General features: G+C 44.5%; 1 protein-coding gene across 3 annotated transcripts; it reads right to left on the bottom strand.

Moving 5' to 3' along the window:
* Positions 1-728: 728 nt before the first annotated feature.
* RNF10 (ring finger protein 10) lies at positions 729-22,455 on the bottom strand. 3 transcript variants are annotated; one of them, XM_075718955.1, is made up of 17 exons: positions 22,229-22,455; positions 13,151-13,353; positions 11,961-12,160; positions 10,844-10,934; positions 9,616-9,800; positions 9,402-9,538; positions 7,854-8,014; positions 7,159-7,287; positions 6,744-7,002; positions 6,381-6,514; positions 5,177-5,294; positions 4,732-4,833; positions 4,096-4,230; positions 3,172-3,269; positions 2,883-2,943; positions 2,565-2,723; positions 729-1,643 (listed from the first exon to the last, which is right to left on the bottom strand). In XM_075718955.1, exons 1-17 carry the CDS (start codon positions 22,260-22,262, stop codon positions 1,567-1,569), a joined length of 2,283 nt encoding a protein of 760 aa, XP_075575070.1. In that variant the 5' UTR covers positions 22,263-22,455; the 3' UTR covers positions 729-1,566. The 3 variants fall into 3 exon arrangements, with proteins under 3 accessions (XP_075575070.1, XP_075575069.1, XP_075575071.1); XM_075718954.1 differs by lacking the exon at positions 22,229-22,455 and adding an exon at positions 19,896-20,058; XM_075718956.1 differs by lacking the exons at positions 729-1,643; positions 2,565-2,723; positions 2,883-2,943; positions 3,172-3,269; positions 22,229-22,455 and adding exons at positions 3,495-3,980; positions 19,896-20,058.
* Positions 22,456-24,171: the final 1,716 nt, after the last annotated feature.

Genomic DNA, 24,171 nt, shown 5'->3' with positions numbered 1-24,171 from the left:
ATGTAGCCTCTTGCTTTGAAATGAAGCATCCATGTATTGACATAAACTTTTTAAGTAGGGACACAACCGACAACTTTATCAGTGACAGAATACCTGACTCCAGGAGTCTCAAACACACGCTTCCTTGCTCAGATCAGTCACAGCATCAGAGGGAGAGAGCACATCAACATTTAAAGCCTGTGCAAATGCAGGCTGACCACTGGTGCGACTGGGGCTGAAGATAACAGAAGACACCTGTCAGTCTTGCACTGTAAGTTAGGTGGTACTTTACACCAGCTCCCTGGCATGAAATCTGGCAGTAGGAAGGTAAGATTTGAATCTGTGCAACTAAGTGGTATTGTGCTCAGGAAGTGTGCAGTACTGTAAGTGTGTGTGTGCATATGATTTATTGCAACTGTTGGCCTTGACTGGTACATTATACCTATAGTTCATTTTATTCAACAAAATCCACACCACTTAACTCATTAGCTCAAATCAAACCACAAGCAGTGCAGAATGCAACCACCCAAAGAAAGAGCAGGGAGGGGTCCAGAAGAGGCATGTTTATAGCCTGAGGTGCTTAGTGCAGATCAACTTACATCTCAGATCCAAGTAGGTACAGGCCCTTATGCCAGTACAAGAGACCCCAGTTTCTTGCTGGGGCATAAACGTTTTCTACAGAGTCCAGCTAGCAGTTGTTCTTCCAATTCAAGAGCAGCCAGTGTCAAAACATCATTCAGCTAGTTACCAAGAGCCCTAGGGTGGAGTGTTTATTCTAGATGATCAGGTTACAATATGTATGTGTAAGCCCATAGATGGCAAAAAAAAAAAAAAAAAAAAAAAAAAAAAAAATTTAGCAGCCTCACTCACCCACATTAAAAACATAGTTGAACAACTGAGAGAAGCCAGGAGGTTCCTCCTACCACTAGTGCCAGTATGCATTTTGAAATACACAAATTCATCAAGAGTCACTTCAAAACCAAGTAGCCAAGTTCTGCTTTACACTCACCTCAGCTTTAAATCTTTCCAAGCCAGGAGAACAGGAGGAATTCTTGCTCTTTAGAAAAAGAACAGATATAGCAGCTAACACTCTAAAGCCAGGAAGCTCTTTTGCCCATTTCCAGTGCAGGGGAAGCCAGTTTCTCAAGAGAGCAGTCTGACAGCTTTACTGAAACAGCACTACTGTCACAGTCAGATGGACTTCTGCCCATGAATACTTCTAGGGACATAAAGGCTCTCTGCCTCTTCACTTAGGCAATATTGCAGTATTCTGGCAGTGCCACACAGCTGTAAAGACTTTCATACTGCTTCTCAGGCCAAAAGAACTGACTTGGCACAGACTAGAAGCCTTGGCTGATTTGTCGCTGAGTTGTTTCTTTCAAAACTTTGTTTCAGTATAAACTGATTAAACAGTTGGAATCAAAAGATCTTACTTCAACGTATACTGTCATGGTTTCCTCCTGAACCCCCTAGAAGCCCTGGAAACACAAGTTTAGTCTGTTCAAATTTAAATACTTAAACTATAGCAGCAAAACAAAGCAAAATGAAAAGAAAACGAGGAGAGGAAACTTCTCTTGAATAGCAGAATCACTTTGTGTGAACAACAGAGGTGCTGAACAATAGCTTCTGCTTCTGTTTCTTTCTTTTCTTGCCTCCCTTTTCCTCTGTGAAGAATTAAAATGACACTGTCATTCTTCTCATGGAACAGGAACATCACACAGAAATGATAAATGGTCTTCTCTAGCCTAAATGACTTCTACAGGTCCATGACGCTTCCTATCAACTCACTGAGCACCAGGTACTTTAATTTTAACAAAAAAATTACCGCAGACAAACTAAGGGAGACTCCATCACACCTAAAACACACCTATAAATATGCCTAACTGATTCTAAAGTTGCTGTTGCAACAGCCGATCCTAGGACTGCAAGCATGCAGCAGTTTGCCCTTCAAGACAAGTTATCACTTTCATCCATGTCCAAAACCCACTACAACTGGAGCCGATACTCCATTTCACTGACACTCCCAGGCCCTCCTGTCCAACTCTCTCCATCATTCAGTGCAGTCACAAACAGAAGCCAAAGCTAAACATCAGAACTGAGCATTACAAATGAGTTTTATCAGCCAGCATCAGGCTTGGACATTTCAGTTCATTTCAATTTGTTTCAGACTCCCCAGTCTGAAATTTCAGCTAGCAGTTACCTTGACATTTTGGTCAAACTGAAGTGGTAGTTCAGCAGCTTTGTTATTTTTAGTTTAAAAGGGCATAAACTGAACTCCTTGAGATAAAGCTTAATTTAAGTTCCAGTAGAGACATGGCAAACATGATTGTCAAAAGCCATCTTTGTCCTAACAGGATTCTTTGCTAGTTGGAGATCATCTCAGCTCCCACTAAGAGAGCTGCTTTAAGCTAACAGAAGCCCTAGTCAAGTTGTTCAGAAACCACAACCTGACAATTTTCAAAACTGTTCTGTGGCCAGTTTTTGGTCCCCAAAATCACTGCTCTTGCTTCTCCCAGAGGAAGAACGGGAAATACTAAATTTTAATTTCAGAAATTTTTCATGCCTTCTTCCCCCCCGTCTTTTACCTGATAAATGATCAGCTGTGGACGGTTTGTCCAGTTTCAGGAGGGCTGCCTCTATAGCTTGGCTGAAGGAATTCTGGAAGCTGGGCACAGGTATGCGGTCAGAGCTGTCACTTTCTCCATCACTATCCACTGGCACAGGGAGTGCCAAAGTGTTCTCATCTGAAAGAAGGAAAGGGCCTTGAGAAGCAGAAGACTGCATAAAAAGTTTTGCAGTGCAAACACCCCTCCACACTCCAGATGTTTCCTGTGAAGTTCCAAAATTTCTTAGATTTAGATGCATGGTAAAGAACCTGAAGTAGTAACATCAAATTTTCTTACCTCTTGTCTTTGGAGCAGGTTTGGGCCATGTTTCTGGTTTTGCCTTTCCAACTCTCAACATCTATCAAAAAAGTTGTAAGATATGTTTAAATCCTATGCACTAGAACAATTCTGCGTATCCCCTAAGTGGCAAGAAAATCTAGGAACCCCTTCAAGCACTCAAACCCTATGCTGTCTCCATAAGATTTATCCCACATCGTTTTTGTGGGGGAAGCAATTGTGTTCTCAGACTAATCCCCAACTAAGACACAAGTAATTCTGACCAGATTTACTCTGCTACATGGCTTACCTGGGCAAAGGAAGGGAAGGGAGACTCTTCTTCTAAACTCCCACAGAGCAACGGGCTGACCTGGCTGGCAGCAGGTAACAGTGGAGTTGGAACAGACTCTACAGAGAAAACAGAAGATAATTAAAGCCAGTTGCATTTGGCAAAGGCACTCTTTACGCTGCTTATCAGGATGAAACAGAAATAAAGTTTTATCATCTTACGTAATTAACCACTTTTATCTCATCAGTTCCATCCATTAGTCACACAGTGGGACCTCTCAAATTTCCTCAATCTTTTTATTTAAGGGAGATTTAAGTTTGGTGTTTTTTTTGGTGGGTTTTTTGTTGTTGTTGTTTGGGGGTTTTTGTTTGCTTATTTTGGGGTGTTGTGTGTGGGTTTTTGTTTTGTTTTGGGGGGATTTTATTTTGTTTGGGTGCTGGGGTTTTGTTTTTTTTCTTTTGAGAAAAACATTTAAGAATAGTTTCTATTTAATATTTTTTATGAACTGCAAGATAAAACATTTGGTAAAGTATCACTGCACAACAACCTGAGTGCTCATCAACTACGTTTTATTTTAGTATAATGAGGTGGGGAAGATGGAGAGGGTAGAAAGAAAAAAATGCTGGCAGTGTTTTCCTGGCATACACACTTGTCTTCCCTTTTTGGGGAATTTTTTTTCCTTTCTTTTCTTCTGTCTCAAAGATTTAAAAGACAGGGTAACTACAGTGCAGATCTCATACTGTCACAGAAGTAGAGGTAGTAAAAAGCAGACAAAGGACCAGAATGTTTCTTAGCTGTGTCAGCCTTTTGTGTATGATCTCATAGGCAATCTAGGAAAGAAGCAGTCTTTGGTCAGTATTAAGAAAGTTGAGTGTGACGACCTGAGCAGTAGATCCCAAAAGAATGATCACGAGCTAGATGTGATGTGTTTTTCCAGATGCTCACCTGTCTGAAACACAGGGCTTCTGCCAAGAGGAGACAGACAGAAGCTCTGATGATCAATGCTGGTAGTTTCTCCAGGGCAAGAGGTAAAAGCAGGGAACTGCTGCAGATTCTCTAAAGCAATATGGACCTCTGGATCTAGAAAGAGGTTTTAAATTAAAGCACTACACAATGTGGGGGAGGACTGTCAATATGCAAGTTGTTTCAGGAGTCTAGGAGGTGCCAACTCAATTTTCTTTCCACCCTCTATTTTAGAGACCAGTACAAGCCCTGCTGCTGGATGGAAGCAGTTCCTAGGCATTTTTTTTTCCTTCTTCACTTTTTACTCTATATCACGATTACTATAAAAACCTAAATTGAGAATCCTGAGCGCTATATACACCATGGAGATAGCTGTGCCCTCAAATGCCCTCTGTCTCTCCCATAATGTGCAAGTATGCAGCAATTGCATAACATCATTTAACATCCTGACTAAAACAGCTTATATTTTTCACTCTACATTGTTTCTAATGCCTTGTAATCTTGTTCTAAGTACATACTACAAACTAAAGGCCTTAGAGTTCACCCTATAGCTCAAGAAATCATCTCAGCAACTAAAGATGACTGGAAATCCACCAGTTATGCTCAATCATGACTTACATTTGCCCTGTTTCTTGTTTTCTTCTATCTCAATTCTGCGTTCACGTCGTCGTTCATCACGAGCTTTCTTCTGCCGTAGACGCTTCCTCTTTTCAAGGTCATCTAGGAGCAATGCACAGCATTTGATATCAAAAAACCCACACCAATACTTTGGCAATGTTTTCTCCAGCATTGAGAACAACATATTCAGTTATAACACATTAGTAACAAAATATGCTTATAAACAACGTATGCTCTTCCAAACAGTCAGGCTTTTTTATTCTTTGTATAATTGTTGTCTATAAAACAGTGAATTGGGATTGTTCTGTCTAGTTGTCATCAGACAGTTGGTGCAAGAGGAGTAAAGCTGCTACATATGTTCTTTTTTCTGCCATTAAGGGATAAGAACGACTTCCCCTTCACCCCACAGATACATGACAGAGCCTACTAGAAAGGTAGTACCAACCTGAAAACAACTCTAAAGTCTCCTTAGAGATGATGGGTGGCTTCAGAGCCAGTTCACAAATGCTGAACTCACAGGTGAGGGGCAAGTGACAGAGGTAGCGATGACGCTGTCTTATATCCTGATAAAAAAGAGTAGATACATCATCTCAACAAAGTCTAGAGGCTGCCATAGTGATGAATAGCTTATGGAGATAGAACACCCTCCATTCATCAAATCAAATGGAAAAAAATAGCAGCAGTGACACAATAATCTCTTTATAAACTACAAATACGTGAAAGATGCCCTGGGTCAGAACCAAATGCTCCAAGATCTCCACCAACCACATCATAATTGGATTTGGATGCAGTTACTCCAGCTCACTGAACTTCTTGTTATTACTCCCTTCTCACTCACACCACTAGAATAAAATTCTACAATACCAGTCTTCCGACGCAATTATTTTTGCAGTGGACCAAATTTGCGTTTTACAATTAAATTATTTGGACCAATGACCACCACTTTGCTAGACTGAAACAAGCAGAGTTTTGTATTTTTCCTCATAGAGCTGAAAATCTTGAAGACAATTCCCTACTACCTCTGCATCCATTCTTACTTGAGCATGTCCTTTCTTTAAAGATGAATTAAGAATTACATATAGTTGTTACTGCACATGCCAATTCTTACAGTTGTCTTTATCTGAGGTAAAGGAATTCAAGACCCATCCCCTCTTCCAGAACTTCAGTGCCTGAAGCACTTTCACTCCCTCTATCTCAGACACTGAAGCTTCTTTCCATCCTCTTTATTTTTGTAACATCCCACCTCTACCCTTGATCCTCACAAACAACTGTTTGTTCAAGACAGGGGCAGAACACTTCTTCAGGCCAAGAAAGATGGTAATCTGTCTAGTTCAAGCTACTGTCTTATATGAGAAAAGAATTCACTTTTTTTGAGACAGCTTTAACAACAAACCAGTCTTAAGCTTGCAATTCTCTTACTCCTAGAACTTCCTACCTTCTAGGGAAAAAAAAAAAAAGCTGGACTGCAGCCTACTTATCAAAAGCAACATAAGGCACTGCACCTCACACAGATGCGCTTCACAGATTAGTATGCCTACCCATTCATAAGTTATTATTTCTTATTACTGAAGAGAAACAAGTCTCATCAGCTACAATGATCGATCTGCTAAAACAAGGGCCCTTAATTAATAAGAAGATAAAATAACTACCTCTGTCATTGAGTAGCCAGTTATCTCCACTACAGCTGCAGTTATCTTCTCTGGACTCTTCTCCAAGCTGCCATATTCGCGAACAAGACATCGAACATTCACAGGGTGAAGATACATACACTGTCCGTCCTCCGCTATAAGACAAGATATTATCACTTGTTCTTTGCCTGTTAATTTTCAATACCCTTCTCCCCATCTCAGTACGCTCTCCAGTAATAAAATCAAAGCTCCTTTCTGAGTTTCTGTGGGACTTCTGTTTCACAGAGGTTAGCTGCATCTAATGAAGTGACAAACATCTTCCTCAAGAAGGATCCCGAAAGAGGCATCTCTACCCCCATGACTCCAAGATTTCATTGCACTGACCTTGATAGAAATAGTAAAAAGGAGAGTTGCTAAGATGTCCACTGCTAATTGTATCTTTAGACTCTTGGTGGCTTGTTTCAGCTGGATTTGGTTCTTCTGTAGTGTTCATATCAGGTTCCCCTATGGTGTCCACCTCAGGTACTTTCTCTTCATCCAGCACTGCCTCTTCCGCTTCCACAGGAGGTGAAAAGGAACCTGCCAGATCACAGCAAGGCTCCACAAGCTCCTCATCAAATGCAGAGAGATATTCCACACCACACTATCACAGCAGAGAGCATATAGTTAGTACCACATCATCTCCTTCAAAAGATTATCATCTCTGCAAAAATCTTTGGCACCAGTTCACCATACACTGCAGTGTAAAGTGGCAGAATTAAACATTAACAAGATCTGCCAGAGTGGAGTTGTCACCCACCTTTTTCTCTTGGGAAACTGCAGGCTCCACAGACTTGGAGCTTTCTAGGACCAATTCTTCCACAGCTGCACCGATTCCAGCAATGCCATTGTTTTTATCCTGGTCAGCAGAGAGTGCTGTTTCTCGCTCCTACAGGTCATCCAAAGAGAACAAGTTTCAATTTCCTATTTAAGTCAAGAAACTATCACCATAGTTATTTTTAGCCTTGTCCTATACTTCAGGTTTTCATAGCTCTATCATTCATCTGTGACAAAGAGTGACCCTTGAAGACAAGTCCTCTTCTTCTTGTTACTGGAAAGCACACCCATTGTAGGACGCCTAAAGGCTTTGAAAGGAATATTCTACAGGTTCACTCATGTCTGCCTGATAGAAGTTATCCCAGAAATTGCTGGACCTGAAAGGGAAACACATCTTCCTTTGAAAGCAGAACTCCTTCACATTTATGGAAGGAATACCGTTCAGTAAAAAGCATTCTGTTCTATCATCTTGAACATCATGCCAAATACCTGGGGTCCAATAGTCTCCCCCAAGATTTATAACGCTATTCTAGCAGCAAACATTACCACCTTGCTAGTACGTACATCGTGGAGACCAAAATAATCACACACAGCTACTTATGCAGCGGAACATAGATGCTCAGCACTCAGCATACACTTAAAAATGAAGTTATTAAAAGCCTCCAAAGAGGTTCTCACCTTCAGTTCCTGGATAGCTGCCTCAATAAAGCAAGCCTCTGGGGTGTGTTTTTCTTCCTCATACTGTTTTAGTAATGCCGCTTTCTCCTCCAGAATCACCAGCTGCAAGACCTGCTCCCTGGATGCCAGAAGCAGCTTTGAATACTGACTGTGCTGGTCATCTGAACAGAAGGAGCACCAAATCATTAATATTTGCATGTAGAGGCACCAGTTTGGACTGCTGTTTCTTCTGAAGTTTTGTTACTGCTCAATTTTGTGAGTTAATCTACCCCAGGGTGGGCAATACTTAGCAAGAGTTTGATACAGACTCCGCATATTACCATTATATCATTGATGACACAAGCTGGTGCCACATACCTGTTCTGCTACACGTCTCCCTCACACAGCAGTTTATCTGCCACTTTACCACTGGAAAGTTCTGAAAAAGTGACCTCTGTTTTGGCTCAAACTAGTTCATAAGCCCATACATATTAAAAATCCATACAAAACATTATTTTGAGGTTTTTACAAGAGGCACAGCAGAAATAGTAAGCTAAAGAATGGCAAGTTTAGCAAAAGGTAGTCATCTTTGTTACTAGAGAGTTTATCTTAACTATAAACTTCACAGCAACCATAGCATCATATAGTAGTACAGTCCCTATATTCACTGCTCCCCAAGGGTCCAACCTTGTCTACAGAACACCAAGTTAATGCTGAATTTCCTGGGTTTAGAATGATCTCAAATCCCATATTTGTTCTTTTGTTTGTTTTATGAAAGGATCTAAAGTCCTCTACTTTCCAAATACTGAGAAGCACACACCCTGCATGCTGGATACCCATCATGCATTAGGAGACTTGACTTTTTACAGAGCGCTTAAATGCATGCAGCCCTTCATAAATGTGACTGCAAAATGAAGTGAGCCAAGACAGCCCACAAAACAGCAATGTTAAGTAAAATTATTTCTTTAGTCACAAAATTTTTGTGATACTAACAGATAAGATGATGATGTGTTAGTCACACTACTTGACTGGAAAAAACTGAAGTCAGGCAACAGATGTTTGGAATAGGTTTGCAATAATTTTGATTATTTTCCCATATCATTCACAGATTTTAGTTGATAAGTGAAGATGATGAAAATTGTGTTGAAGATTACATCCTTGGAATAGTTTAGACACAGACACAGTTATTTTCGCTAAGATGTATAATGAGGAGCCAGGAGGAAAAAGGTTGAGGACACTGAAGAGCCAACAAAAGCAGCAAGTTACACCAATGACTGTACAATACAAAACACACATCAAACAAATACCAATGACTGAGAAGGCAGGAGCCTGCAGTGCAGTAACTTGAAGGGGAACAGCACACAAATTAAAGCCTTATAAAAAACAAAGTGTGGGTAGAAAGCTTATTAACAGTATGTGGCCATTAAAGTTTTCAGCTGCTAAAACCCATGTTTTGTAGTCTGGTTTGTTTTAAGGTGACATTGGCATTACCATGGTAAGTCCTCTCTACACAAGTCCTAGTCACAGTTAGGAGCAGGATGCCAACCACCAGTACTCAGATACACTCACCTCCGATGTAAACAGGCTGCACCACATTCATCCACTGAGATTTGGGCAGTGCTATCAGAACACCTTTCTCTCGTCTCATAAGTTGCATCGTAATGGTATCACCAATTGCATATTGACGTGTTTCCATAGCAACAACGCTGCAATGTAAGGAGAAGGTTAGTAGGGTAAAAATAACATTTAAAAAAGATACATCATTTAATAAACATTGTCTCACCTCTTGAGATCCTTCTTGTGAACAGAGCCATAACAAATAGGACATTTACTCCAGGTCTTTTCACTCAAGGAGAGATAGTGAAGGATACATGCCCAACAAAAGATATGCCCACAGCGGGTGATCTTTGCTGCAGTTGGTGGGTACAGACATATTGGGCAAGAGGGCACTTCATGGCTACAAATTCGCTGAAATGGCACATGAGAAGAATAGTACAAGTTTTAGACTTGGAAATCAGTTCCTGTGCCACAGAATAAGCCACCTGTGAGATCTACTCTAACACATTAATCTTCCAGCTCTTTAGGCTCTGCTTATTTACCAAGAAATTAAGTACACTGTGAATTAAGTAACACCTTCAGACTGCACATGGAATAACCGTCAAAGCCACCTATCTGGTATTTCTACTCTAATGACATTAAAAAAGTAACTCTTCTCATGCTTCCCCTCATGTACTCATCATCTCTAAGAGTTAGCAGCATCTTCGTCATCCAAATTCAGACACTGAGAAGACAGCAAATGAGCTCTGTCGCCTCACTTACACAAGCAGACTTGTGTAGCCCTGTTTAACTGCAAGACTGAACTTACCTATTTCCATGAATGTGCTAGTTTAGTCAGACACTTTGTTAGCATCTGTATGTTGCAGAGACGTAACTGCCAAGCAAGCACCTAGATTTTTCAGCTCTCTTGTAACGTCAGGCAACATTAAGGCTACCTCCTCTCCAGCTACAAGACTACACGAAGACTAGTCTTGGCAAATAATAAGTTTCGCTTGAGGCAACCCAAAGTTCTGACCACAATTCTCAAGAGATTTTCCATTTTGTTGCTAGGCAAGATGCACCACCTATGCACAGAATAATTCTTCAAAATTCTATACTCTAGTCCTCTTCCATGGACTCATGCCCAAGTCTTCTGTTAATATCTCGATCACAAGGACTCTGTCTACAGAATGTCAGATACTATTTTTGATGAGCTCCCATCTGCGAAAGCAAGAAGAAGCTGCTAATTTTCTTAATAGATTTTAGCACTTCTCTTTTTCTGTCATGAAAGTATTTCATAATATATTCCATGACAGATCTTTCCCAGTATTGTGGGAGTGACAGAAGAGGCCTCAACTCAAAACCAGCTGAGTTTTATGTAACATCACAGAGATAAAGAGGCAGTTAAAGACAGGTTGAGCTTCTTAATAATAATTAAAAAAAAAAAAAAAAAAATCTAGCCCATCACAACTGACCACTTGCTCCACAAAGTCCCAGTTGACCAAGGTATCTGGATCAGCAAAGTGGACTGTGTAGTCCTGTTCTTCAGAGACAACAAATTGGCAGCTGGGGAAAGGCAAAGAGACAGATGATCCACTCAGTTGTTTCTAAAAATTCTTTGAGAACTATCCTAGAGGATACTCTGAGCTGCTGCTTTGTCCAGCAGAAAACTGCTGGATGCAGTCAGTAACTTTTACCAACAAAACCCAAAATAGTTCAATTCACAACCAGATTCGCAGAATACAGGTGTGTTTAATTTCAGTTAGACACAACATCACATACTAACTACAGAATGAGCCAGGCAGAGTGGTTTTCCAGAAACATGTAAGAAACAGCCAGCTCCATCAGGGATCTATTAAAAAACAGGGAATCCACAAGTGGAAAAATATGCTCACAAAAACTAGGACTACTGCAGTTCCTGCAAATAGACTTCATTACAATAAGCCACAAAACAATAGGGAAAAATCGGAAGTATCAATGCTGAAAATAGTTTTTAATTACTTTAAAGTGATCAGACACAGGAATTCCTGAACACACTTCAAATTCTGTTGAAAGTGACCATTATTTCCAGTCAAAAGCCATTCTGCTGCTGGATTACTATACTGATCATCGTTTGAGTTATACTGCATACCTAGGGGCCTGTGAAATAATCAGCAGTTTAAGAACTCAGATCCATGAGTAATTTCTTCTGGGACTTATAAATTCAGATTAGCTTTCATTCAGCAACTGCTACCCCTATCATCTCAACACACTATTTTTTTGAAAAAACAACTGTCTTCTGTAAGGGAGCTACACAGGTCTTCCCAAACTGAATGTCATATTCCACAAGTGGTGCTAGAAAATTAGAGCAGAAGACTAACTGGTTTGTATCTAAAGGACTCAATCCATCAGACACATTGTGAAGACAACAACTTGATATATTTTTACCCCTCTCAAGTATAGTCGTTACCACTGAAAACACTACAGAGAGGTAACTTCACCCTGGAAACGTCAATACAAGTAGTCAAGGTCAAACACAATTCCCTGGCTGATCATCCCTTACAGCTCTGTCTCTCTGCAGAAGTCTAAGAGCCCTGCTGGTCTTCCACTCACTTGGCCTGTAGGAAGAGTTCCTTGTTGAAAGGCTTATGTCCCCACTTGTTCCTTTTCCCCCAGTTGCCATGTCCATTCCCATCAAAATGGCCTGCTTGGCCACGGGGTTCAAAAGTGAAGTTCAGTAAGTGGTTCAGATTAATCTTCTTGGGACCAGAGAACTGGGCAGGGCTGAACTCTGCCCGCTGAGCCTCTGCTACCTAAGAGACAACAGCATTTGTTAGAATTCTCCAGAATTTACTGCAAAAGCATCAGTACAAGCTGATACCCAGGCCCCATAAGTGATTATGTACAGAATACGCAGCATCCACTCACTCACCTTCTCCCATTCCAGTTCTGCAAATCAAGTAGTGCAGCGTTAGAAGTACATGAGAACCTGAAAGTTAGAACTGAGTGGTCTTACCCGACACTGATCAGAAGGAGGAGAGCATAAAAACAACCCACATAAGGACAAGTAAAAGCTGGCAAAACCTAGCAGTCAAGGTTAATAACAGAAGAAAGTTGTTCAAATCCTGACAATATTTTTTTAGACAGCCAGTAATACAAGTCTGATTAGTATTTGCACGGGTTGTACTTGTTTTGGTTAGTTTTCATATAATGAAGCAAAGAATGAGAATTCAACAGAGACAGCAGGTGAGTTTTGACAGAGCAATTTAGGTGAGCAATGTTGCTCATCCACTAAAACTGAAAAATGAGAGTATCAATGCAAACCCACAAATAGTCTACAGTATTTAAACCCACATCAGCATAAAAGCCTCAGTCTGGTTTTACTCCATCTTGATGTCACCAAGGCTAATACCATTACTTTCACAATGCCACTACCACATGCAAATTCGTACACTGAAGTGGTTAGACACAATCACCTCAGACTTGAAAGCTAGAAATTGTATCACTAGATATTTTCACGAAGGACCTCTGTTTCACGAGATATGTACATGGCCTGTCTATGTACCCATTCCTCAGATGGTATTTTTTATTGCAAGTCTCTCAGAGCAGAGAGCACTCCTCTTCTGTTGTTGCCAAGTTGTTCTGCTCACACTCACTCTGGCATCTCAACGATGTTAGCACCTCTTATTGCTCTTTCCCTTCCCAGCCCAGGAGCTGAACACAGAAGACCTATCTAGGCAGGTCAGAGTGATCCTCTCGTCCCAAGAAAGAAGGCCTTGGAGGCATGGCATTACAATTCTCACCTCATCTCGTCTTCCACCATTACAAGAGCTAAAAAGTTTGCCACTCCCGCCGCTACCTCCCCTTTGAGGGGGCATCTTGTTAAAAGCTTTGCTTTTCTGTGAATTGGAGCGACGGGACTGACTGGAAAAGTTCTCATTTCTTGAATATGAAGTTTCTCTTTTACGATTATAACGCTGTTTGGATCCACTCGCATTCTTTCCATCTGAAAGAAAAAAAAAAACAAGAATCAGATCGGCAGCCTCAGAGCTGTCCACATATACACTATACCTCAGCTAGCTTCACCTCAGAGACATGCTCATGTCAGCCACTGCCTTGAGCCCTGGTTAAAAGGCTGGTGTTTATCAGGATATCAAATCCCCACAGCAACCCAAACTGTTTCATTCCTATCACTGCCCAAAGAACTGGTCAAAGAGTAGAAAAGAAGGATGTATTTGCTGTGCTTTATCTTTTATTAGATAGGCTGAACGCCTATTAGATGGCTGAACTTTCTTTATCCAGATTTGGAATTGCTGTCACCAGACATTAGCGTGTTGCCTTGTACATTAACTGATAAACACCACCACCACATTTTCATGCCCCATTACAAAAATTGACAATAGCTAGTTCATTTTTTCATTCCATTTTCTGAAAACACACAATTTATCATATATTGTTCCCTGATATAAATATACTGCTGCCTGCATTTGTCTTGAAGTCTCCCACTTTGTAAGACCCCCATTGCCTGTTTTCACTCAGTTCTGCCCCCCTATGCTTAAAATACCCCAACAGATCTAATTCTGTTTTAAAAATACCCTTTTCTTTCACAAGGCCAACAAATGCTAATCAATATTGAAGCATGAACTCAATGCTTTGGCCTTGCAGGGCACATACCTAATATCCAAGTACTAAGTCCACCAACCTATGCAACAAGAATTGTTTGCCCAAAAGCATGCTGAGAGCACCACTGACCCTAACACAGGACACAGTGGTGAAGCACAAAGCAAAATACTGCAGTAATAAAGCTCACAAGAGCAGAAAAATCAGTCAGGCTCTGGAGAGGGGTTTCCTGTGTCTAAACAGCTGCTTCATTAGACTGCTAGAACAGAACATTAATACTATGAAGGTATTTCTAATAGTCTTAGCATAAGATCAGAGTTACCACAAGGACACAACAGACTGCTGACCTGTCACTTAACCTAGCATCTCCACCAACCGCCCTTAGTTTTATTTGTAGAAGAGGTTTGTTGATAAGCTTGGAAGCAAAACTTCACAGACCCAGCAAGACATCTATCTACACCAGCCAGCCCCAAAGTCACTCTGGATACTCAGTAAGAGTTACACAAACAGTAACGCCTCATACAATATCTAGATCCATTTTATAAAAGCCTACTAGTTTCCCCTTTCCCACTTCATAGTCCTCTCCACCCCTCATTATAAATCTTACATGGTAGGCAAACACATCACTGTGATTCAGGATTGCGTTTCTCATATGGGTAGTTTTCATTACCAGTGCCTCCAGTTTTTCCCTTCCCCAGCACCACTTCCAATCTACCCGAGCATTTAAAACAGCTGGAATGGGATCATTCACACAAACACTTTTTTGTTATTTTTAGTGTTCTCTCCCACCTGCACCCCGAAAAAGAGGGGGGCAGTGGACTGAAAGGTTTGTGTGTTATTGTACATTACTGAGGATCCAACTTCTTAAGAATAAGTTAAGTAATAAAAGTGGCTTGACTGGGTTTTTCGGTGGTCTGCCGTTTCTTGCACATGGCAGACTTGTCTTTGCCTGCAACTAGTAGTTAGCAATAGGAAAAGAGGAAACGGCCTCAAGCTGCATCAGGGGAGGTTTAGATTGGATATTAGGAAAAATTTCTTCACAGAAAGAATGGTCAAGCATTGGAACAGGCTGCCCAGAGAGGTGGTGGAGTCACCATCCCTGGAAGTGTTCAAAAACCAGGTAAATGTGGCACTTTGTGACATGGTTTAGTGGGCATGGTGGTGTTGGGTTGATGGTTGGACTGGATGATCTTAAAGGTCTTTTCCAACCTAAACGATTCTATGATTCTAACTACAGCTATAGAAGTAAAAGGACACTATCTCTACTTTCACATGATGTGACAGAGCCATTTTGCAGACAAACTTCATCACCAGAACTGGTCATTTACTCTGCTATTCAAAAGGCTGATCCTTTAATTCAGAATTAAACCAACTCTGTCAGAACCACATATGGTAACTCAAACACCTGCTTGCATAGCCTGCAGTGCTATAATGCACATCAGGCTAAAAAGACATGGGCTGAGCATTATCAGGGAAAAAAACACACCAGAAGCTGCCATGCTGAGGGTGTGACCAGGTCTGGCTGAATGATTATTTAGATAGACCTTTTTTGAGAGTGTTTGTAGGAAGAGGCTATAATCAACACCACTGAGTCTCTAGTAAAAAATTAAGTCATTTTGAAGAGGTTTGGATTACCGCTTCAGTTATTCAGGAGCAGAGCTTGTCAGTTTAGAGCTCAACCACCCTCTTAAACCTGCAATTTCAGTGAACACGCTAGAGGGGCACATGCCTATTCTGTCTATAGCAACTTTGCTGTTTCTCTGCAATCATCAACTGGGGAAAAGAAACAACTCGAGGAGAAGCTCAGTCTAAAGTGGGTCTTTACAAGGCCCAGGAACAAGGAAGAGCTTGCACCTGCAGCTGACAGAATAATTCCTACCACTTATAGTTTTAATCAAGTTAGTCACCATCAAATTTGTAAGCCAGGAATCTGGCTTACACAGATTCCTGTCATACTACAGGTCCTTTCAGACCAACTCCTAGAGCCTTTGGGAGTCACTATAATGACTCTCACATTCTATAGTAAAGTCCTCTCCACCTGTGCCTTTTTCAGGAAGGACTTTACATGACAGTCTAACAATGCTTCAAACCTGATTTTACTGATTGCAAGTTTCCCCTCCCAGAATAATTACCCTCGTGAGGATTCTGGTCCATCAGAGTAGTAATGAAATCAGTCAACAGTCAACCAAGAGTTTGGAGTATGCATTTGTAAACTGGAACACTTCTCCCCACACCCTGAATCTAAGCAGTGCTGTTCCAACCTTTCCAGCATGCCGCATGTCACAGAGCTCTCTGCTTTCTATCACCCCTCCTCGCATTCCCATAAAGAGCGGGGCAGGACAGGGCTATCTGCACTCATGCAGGGAGATTAGTGGAAGATTCTCACTGCCATCCTCTCTTGTTAGAACCCAGTTTTAAGTAGTGTAGGTTTGGATTTGGGAGTTTCTTTTTTCCTTCTTTTCGTGGCAAATTAGGAATGAGCAACAGCAGTGGCGGTGAGGTACTTACTCAGGTCCTCAGTTAGTCCTGTTGCTGTTCTCACAAGATCTAAGCTATAATAGATATATCTACCTATCCACACTCCAAGAGAACACAGACTTGTAAAAAATACTGTCTATATCGTTTTACAGAACTAGCAACAAAGCTGTTCTTGTCTTTTGGAGCTAGCCCTGACATCTGTGGTTTCTCCTGCCAGATGCCATGTTCTGTTAGAGGACCTCTATCTCCAAAGATCCAGAGAGACAAGTTCACAGGACTAAAAGCAGCTCTAGGTGACCACTTCGGTCCTGGAGCTGCAGCACTGGTTTGCTATTGGGGTGAGGACTGCAGTTTCCTTCTATCTTTCTTTGCCCCTTTTTTTCAGCTGAGCTGTGTTGAGGCCAACCGTATTGCATAAGGGGTTTGGGTGGTGGATCACGCTAAGCCCCAGGGTGATTTCATGAAAACACACTGAAGCTATTGCTGCTGCTAAGGCAAACATGCCAGTGAGCAAGAGGTGACTGAGCAATCACACACCCCAGCCAAGCATGCTCACACCATAATAAGGCAGCCCAGGACCATTTATGAGAACTGATGTTGTCCACCAGGTCTCAAGGACTGCAGAGAAACCCAAGCAGCCTTTTTTCCTTTAGCTACTTTATTCCATCCTAATGGGATGTGACTCTTGTTGGTGCACCCAAAGAAATTTTACTGTTGGAAACTTCCGAGTTCAATTTAGTTTCTAAGGCCAAGTTTGAAAGACAGCTGGAATCCAGCTTCCAAAAGAGCAAGAGCTTGCAGTATCCTATTTAGCCCATTTCAAGCTGTGCTGCAAGAGAAACAGAAGGAGAAGCTACCGCAAGGTTTCACAAACGTCCACTTCTTCATTTCTTCTGCTGGACTTGATCACAGCAGGTAACTCTGAAAAGTATCTAAATGGCAAGAGCTTGAATAGACTCAAATCCAGTGACCATCAGTGCAAAAGTCACTTATGCAACAAAAGGTCAGCATTTCAGGGAGGATCTGTGGTCCATCAAGAATACTTTCCATTTCAAAGGAGACACAAGATTTTCAGAATACCTCCTATACATTCCTGAAATAGGAGAGAAATTGGGTGGACCACATCAACTACATGTTGAGTCATAAGGAACTCAAGAAAAAAAAATCCCATATGGTGACATGTCAGTGTCTTGCACGCAACAGCTACCAAAAAAAACATAGCCACAATTCAACACAGCTGCATCCTTTGTGTTCATTCTGTAGCTGTTTGCCCTAATCTGACCAAGAGAATCTTCTCATTTTAGTTTTCAGGACCCTCCAGTTAAGATATTCCCAAATACACATCTACTCCTACTAAAAGAGATTCTAATTTTGCCAGGCCTCTTCGATGCACCATAAAGCAAGCAACTCATTGTTCCATATCCCTTTGCCCTCCACCGTAGTTAAGAAGCAAGCATCTTGGAAGTGGAATTATGTCAAGCCAAAATTTTCTTCTGTTTTATTAAAAAAGGGGTCTTCAAAACAGTTGTGTTTTGGTTTTTTTTTAACTAAAAGTTAGTCTATTGTATTGGAGTAGAAGAGTATGGTACATCAGGATTTCTCACTGCTCCCCTGCTACTAGTGACATTTTTTCAAGCCTGTAAAAGGTTGCATTCCACAAAAACCACTTAATGCTTTTATTTTGGACTGGAATGATAGGCCTTTTACTTCCTTCCTCACTACAGATACTGTTTCTTCTACATGAAGGCATACCAGCCACAGGACAGGCCATCTTAACTCCTTACTGAAGGATGTGTATATTCTATGAACAGTCCTCCATACAGCATCACACATGATTAAAAAAGAAGCTGTAGTGATGAGGCATCTCTTGGCAAGACAGGGACAGAAACCAGTTCTCCACAACATGAAAACCTCACATCTGCTAGCCTTTCACGCTGCTTCTCACAATACATACAAAGAAGTTTATATAATTTGTTATTCCATCAGAAGCCAAATAGCCAGTTCTAAAACTCCTGTTGCACACCTGGCATGTGATATCCCCTGCTTCCATTGGTCTGCCCATTAGAGGGAAAAAAAATGAAATAAGAGACTAAAAAATAACAACAGTAGCTAAGGATAATAAGACCGTCGCATCAAATCCTGTTGCTGATGCAAATCAGTTAGAAGTTCTTCCAGAAATGGCTGCCTAAAAAGTTCTTCCTAAAAAGACTTTCATGTGTTTGAATTTGAAGTTAAAACTTAACTACAATCGCACAGTTACACTGCAACCTGGGGAGCTCTGGGTGAGCCAAATTCCATGTCACTCACTTCAGTCTATCCTGTGGAAGATGTTAATACAGGTGAAAGAAAAGCTGGTAATACTTGGTTACCCAGATTCCGAGTGAATTCAGAAGGTCCAAAAAGGCGTCTACACCTTCAATATACTCATTCTGTTAACCCTCTGGAATACATTGCAGCTTTCTCAGAGACCTGAAGTAATACAGTTGAAACAAACCACTGAGGAGGAAGGAAATTAGTACAGCAATGGTGTTGTAGCAACCTGTAGACACTCTCACACGTACTTCCGGCACTAAAAACGCTAATTTTAATCACTACTGCCCCATTTCTAGGTGTTCGAAAAAAAATGCAAGGTTGCCAGAAACACTCTGCTCCCAAACAGCTTTACAGAACTGAAGGTGGCTCAGGTCCTACCTTGACAAGATACATGTCAAGAACCATAATGGCTCCTCATGAACTGCTATGTCAGCAAAACTAGCTGTTTGCAGTGACAGATGTTAACACTTTGGTTTAAATGCCAGATGAGCAAACAATACATAACTAACTCTGAACTCCTCCAAAATAGGTTACTGAAATAGAGCTGGTATGGGGAATGCTGTGTATCGATACAAGACCTCCTTAAGCAAGATGTAAAAGCACACTCAACTTGGGTACAGAGTAAGATTAAGGTTTCTCTTAATAAGCACTAGCAAACGTATATTCTTACTATAAAACCAAAGCTTTGGCTTTCAAGCTGATTACTCTAATGGAGTTTATCTTTAATCCTTAATTTTTTCCATTAATCCTTAAAAGAAGGAGAGAGTAGGAACTGCAGCTCACCAAACAGTGAACAAAGCCGGAAGAGGAAGCAAAAAGAAAGCAAAAACAAGTAGTGAGCTGAAACGAAGCCTATTAAAACCCAGCTGAGAGACAAACAACCCGTCAAGAAGTTCAGCTTCACCACAAACCCAACCCCGGCAGAAGGCCGCCGGCCCCGCAGTCTCACGCTGCTCACTCGCTCACGGTTACCCCGTCCCTCCCTCCCCAGCTACCACCGCTTCAGACCGGCCAGCCCGACCCAGAGGCCGCCCAGGGGCCATCGCTAACGGCCTGGAACCCCTGGGACCCCCGGCCAGACACCCCCCGCGCCTGAGCCTCCAGCCGCTCCTCCGGCCCCGCCGGCCCGGCTCTTACCGCCTTTGGGCTTAGACTCCCCCGCGGCGGGCCCGGCCGAGGCGGATCGCGGCTGCTGCCCTTTGCTGCCGGCCGAGGAGCCGGGTGCACCGGAGCCGCAGGGGCTGCTCTTGTCCATGGCGGAGGCTGAGGCGGGGGTCGCGCCGGGCGGGCTCTGCAGCATCAACAGGCGCCCCGGCGGGCGAGCGGCGGCCCTGAGCGGGGGGGCACGACGGGCGCTGGCGGAGCCGGCGGGGGCCCAGGCTCATGGCCCGCGGGGGCGACCGGCGGGGGCGGCGCAGCGCGGACTCGGCCTCCTTCATGGCGACATCTTCTCGCTGCTCCGCTCGAACGGGGGAGGGCCGCGGGAGGCCGGGCCGGGCCTGCGGGGCTCCGGGCGACGAGGGAGTGAGCTGCTCACGGAGCCCCGCCGGGCCCGGCGCTGCCTGCCGCCCGAGTGGTCGGCACCACCCAGGCACCCACCGGCTCCTCGGCGCCGCCCCGGCCCCGGCTCGGCCGCCGCTGCCCCGTAATGGCGACGAGTCGCCCACAGCAGTGGCCGGGACCCGGATGGAGCCGTTCCCGGGCGGACCCGCGGGCACGCCGGGACTCGTAGGCCTCGGCCGCCGCGGAGCACGCCGGGAGCTGTAGTCCCCCGGCACGCCGCGGGCACCCGCACGGCCCTCGGCCACCGCCCCGAGCGCCGGCCCGCCCCCGGCCGCCTTCTCCTCGCTCCCGGCCGAGCGGGGGCCGGGCTCCCCCGCCACCCAGCCCCGACCTCCCGCCCCGCTGCCGCCTCCTCTCCAGCCGCCGGGCAGCAGGAAGGGCTCCGGCCGCCCGCCCGCCGAACCCCCCCGCCCCGGCAGGCAGCCCCGCCCGGGCCGAGTCACCCACCGCCACCGCCACCGCCACCGCCCGGACGGCACAAAGCCGCCACAAACAACGACCGGGCAGCTAGGGTACATCTTGTCCTTTATTTTCCAAAGCGGCTCCCCAACAGGCATCAGCAGAAAAAGAAACAGCTCAGGCTTTGGGGCCGTACATCCAGCAAAACAAGAGGGGAAAAACTGTCAGGAAAAAAAAACCGAACCAGAAGAGTAAGACAGGTTTGGAACACAAGAACTAAACACGGTCTGTACTTAAGCAGGAATGAGTTGACAGTACTAGGGGTTAAGCTAGTGAACATAGAGGCCTGAGAGGAGATAAAGAATCAAGTATTTCCACTGAATTACAGCAAACAACTGTGAAAGTAAAAAATAACTCTATAATGTCTAACTTAAGTGATATTTTTTAACTTCTCCTTCAAAGCAAAAGAAAAAGGGAAAAAGCCACAAAGCAACAGAGATTCTAAAGGCATTTTAATTAACCTTTAAAATAACATTCAAAGATCTTGAGCATATCTGCTGATCCCTTTCCTGTTATTTCAGGGATCAGGTTCAAGTTCACTGGGAGAACAGTTCCCGTGTTTCTTACAAGAAAAGTAGGGGTGGAGTGTGAAAGGGCAGAGCTAATAAATAATATTTTAGGAGAAGCCTCATAAAAGGCCTTCTTTCAACTCCTATTTTTTGTTTGTTCCCTATTTAAGTCTATTATTCTCAGAATTATTGACCAAGTTATAAGGGTCATTACCACAGTGTTTAGATGTTTTGGATTTGAGAAAAGAAACTTCCTAACAAAGTTAGTCATCCACATTCACAGGGAAAGAAAAAATAGCACAAGCAATACTAGAAAAAGACGGTACCTACTTTCAAAAGCTGAAACAACCTTTTTATTTGCAAAGACGCTGGCTGTGGAAAGAAAGTAAATACAGGGATGTCTGGTTTTGGGGTTTGCTTTATTTTTTTTTTTTTTGCTATTTTCCCCCTAACTACAATAAAAACATGCTAGCAAAATCCCTGCCATTGCCCTTGAAGGCCAAGGTCTGCTTCCTCAGGAAGGCTGAAGGCACCAGGCTTCGTGCCATTAGCACACAATTGAGTAACAAGATGAGAGTTTGAGGAACAGTCCATGGCACCCTTGCGGAGAAGAACAGTAACAGGACCCAGGCAGATGCGGATGAAGTGACTTGTCTTGTGAGTCACAAAATTCCTTCCCACAGCACACTGCCAGGTAGGATTATACTTCCCGTCAAACTCCTGCAGAACAGACTACTAGGAACTCAGTGTTACTGTTCAAGTGCCATCTTTGGAGAGTGGAGGAAAGGACTTAAATAGAAGGAATTGTGAAAGAGAAGGGGAAGAACCAGAAAAGTGCATATAAGGGTTACAAAAAGAAACATAAGAACACCAGTCTGCAGAGAAAGTCTGACTGGGTCATCTAATGTCCACAGAACTTGCTTATCTAGAACTACTTACCCACCAACATTTTTGCTTGATTTTTGAAGAGCATATAGCATTCAGTAGGAAGACATTACGAGCAAATACTTATCCTCTTTATATGAGCTGCAATGTCACACTCAACACTGCATTCCTCCAGAGACTGAATGGCATGCTCCACAGCATCTTGCTGCATCTCTCCAGACATGTCTGTATCCTTTATCTCAGCTGTCTGATCACCCACCATTACCTGTAATAAACAAAGAAAAGCAGTCAAAGCTGCTGGAGTATCTATCTGCCGGGATCACCTGTCAAGCAGTCATAGACATCATTCACATCATCACTGACAACGGCTTTTCATTCTGCCTAGCCCACGCTGTGCCCACAGCCGTGGCTGTGCAGAGTTTTTGCCGGGTGCGTCAGAGGCACAGGCACAGCCCGTGCTCAGAGCCACAGGAACGGCGGCTCAAAAGCCCGGCCACGTTAAGCACCTGCTCTCCAGCCGCTCCAGCCCCCAGAGACACAAGCGCCGCCCGAGCGGCTTCAGACCCCGCCGGCCACCCAGCCCTCCCCAGCCCCTCTCCAGCCCGCCATGGTCCGACACAGGCCGGGAGCCCCGGGAGAGGGCGCAGCCGCTCCCGCGCCCGGCCCCGACGGCCTTTCCCCACCGAGGCGAGGCGAACGAGGCCCGGCACCCCCCGCCGAGGGCTACAGGGAAGGCTCCCGCCTGCAGCTCCCAGGGATGCGGGAAGGGTGGAGGCGGCCGCTGGGGAAGGGCCCTGGCACGGGGGAGCCGCCGGGGTGGCCGGGCACCGGCTGCCCGGCCTCAGCCTTCCCAGTGCCTGGGTGAGACCCGGCCCCTCTCGGGAGCTGCACTGTCCCAAGGCCACCTCGCGGGGCCCCGCCCGGTCCTCACAGAGCTCCCCTCACGCACCGCCGGGGACGCTCCCTTTCCCTTTCCCTTTCCCTTTCCCTTTCCCTTTCCCTTTCCCTTTCCCTTTCCCTTCCCCTTCCCCTTCCCCTTCCCCTTCCCCTTCCCCTTCCCCTTCCCCCGTTTCGCGGTTCGCCGCGGGACCGGGCCTGCGTGAAGCGGAGCGAAAGGACCGGGACCGGGGGCACACGCAGCTCGTTCCGCCGTATCGGTTTAACCGACCCGCGCACGCCGCTGCCGCTCCCGAGCGCTCCCAGCCCCGCCCCCTGCGCACCGGCCGCCAGCCATTGGTCACCGCCACCACCCGCTCCGGGCGCTCATTGGTCAGGAGCGGGCCCCTCTTGGGAGCGCGTTCCCTTTCAGACCAGCATGCCGCGCGCGCCCGCTCCCGTTCCCATGGCGACGAGCACGCGCGGTGGCTGAGCCGCCCCTGCCGCCCCGCGGCAAGCAGGGACAGCGAGGGAGGCGGCCGCAGCCCGGGCGCTTCCCAAAGCTGTAGCAGTGCTGGGGACGCTGCAGGCGAATAGGAAGGAGACTCAGCTAAAAGCCCCCCCCCCGGTGCTCTCCAGCAGGTGGATTTACTGTAAAACCAGTGCCCGGCTGAGTGCTGTCCGGTACCTCCAACTGGGTGAAAAGCTTTGAGTGTACCCAGGGAAGCAGCTCCTCAGCTTCTTCTCGATCAGGAAGCTGCTGTCAGCAGGGACTTTGGTTACTGAAAACACACGCAGGACACTGAACGTATCTTCAAGGTTCCACACGCTCACCAGCACAGTCCTTAACCACATCAAGTCACTGGGAGTTCGCCACGGGACAGACGGACTGCCTTCGACCCAGGCCGAGGGCTTGCTCTATCTCCTACTTGTCCCTGACAGAGCATGGTCCTGTCTGGCTCCTCTGCGCAGCTTTGGGTTACTGACCTGCCGGTGCATTTAACTCAGCATTCAGATGTTCTGGATTTGAGATTTCTTTGAAACGTGGTTGTTCACAGGGAAACGAGGAGGACCACAAGCAATGTTAGGGAAAAAGAGAAAACAGCTGTAAAACTCTTAAA

This window comes from Pelecanus crispus, chromosome 11 (genome assembly GCF_030463565.1).
Source record: "Pelecanus crispus isolate bPelCri1 chromosome 11, bPelCri1.pri, whole genome shotgun sequence".
Classification (NCBI taxonomy): Eukaryota; Metazoa; Chordata; class Aves; order Pelecaniformes; family Pelecanidae; genus Pelecanus; species Pelecanus crispus.
The sequence above is the reverse complement of the archived record's forward strand: the minus strand, read 5'-3'. Positions and strand labels throughout refer to the sequence as shown.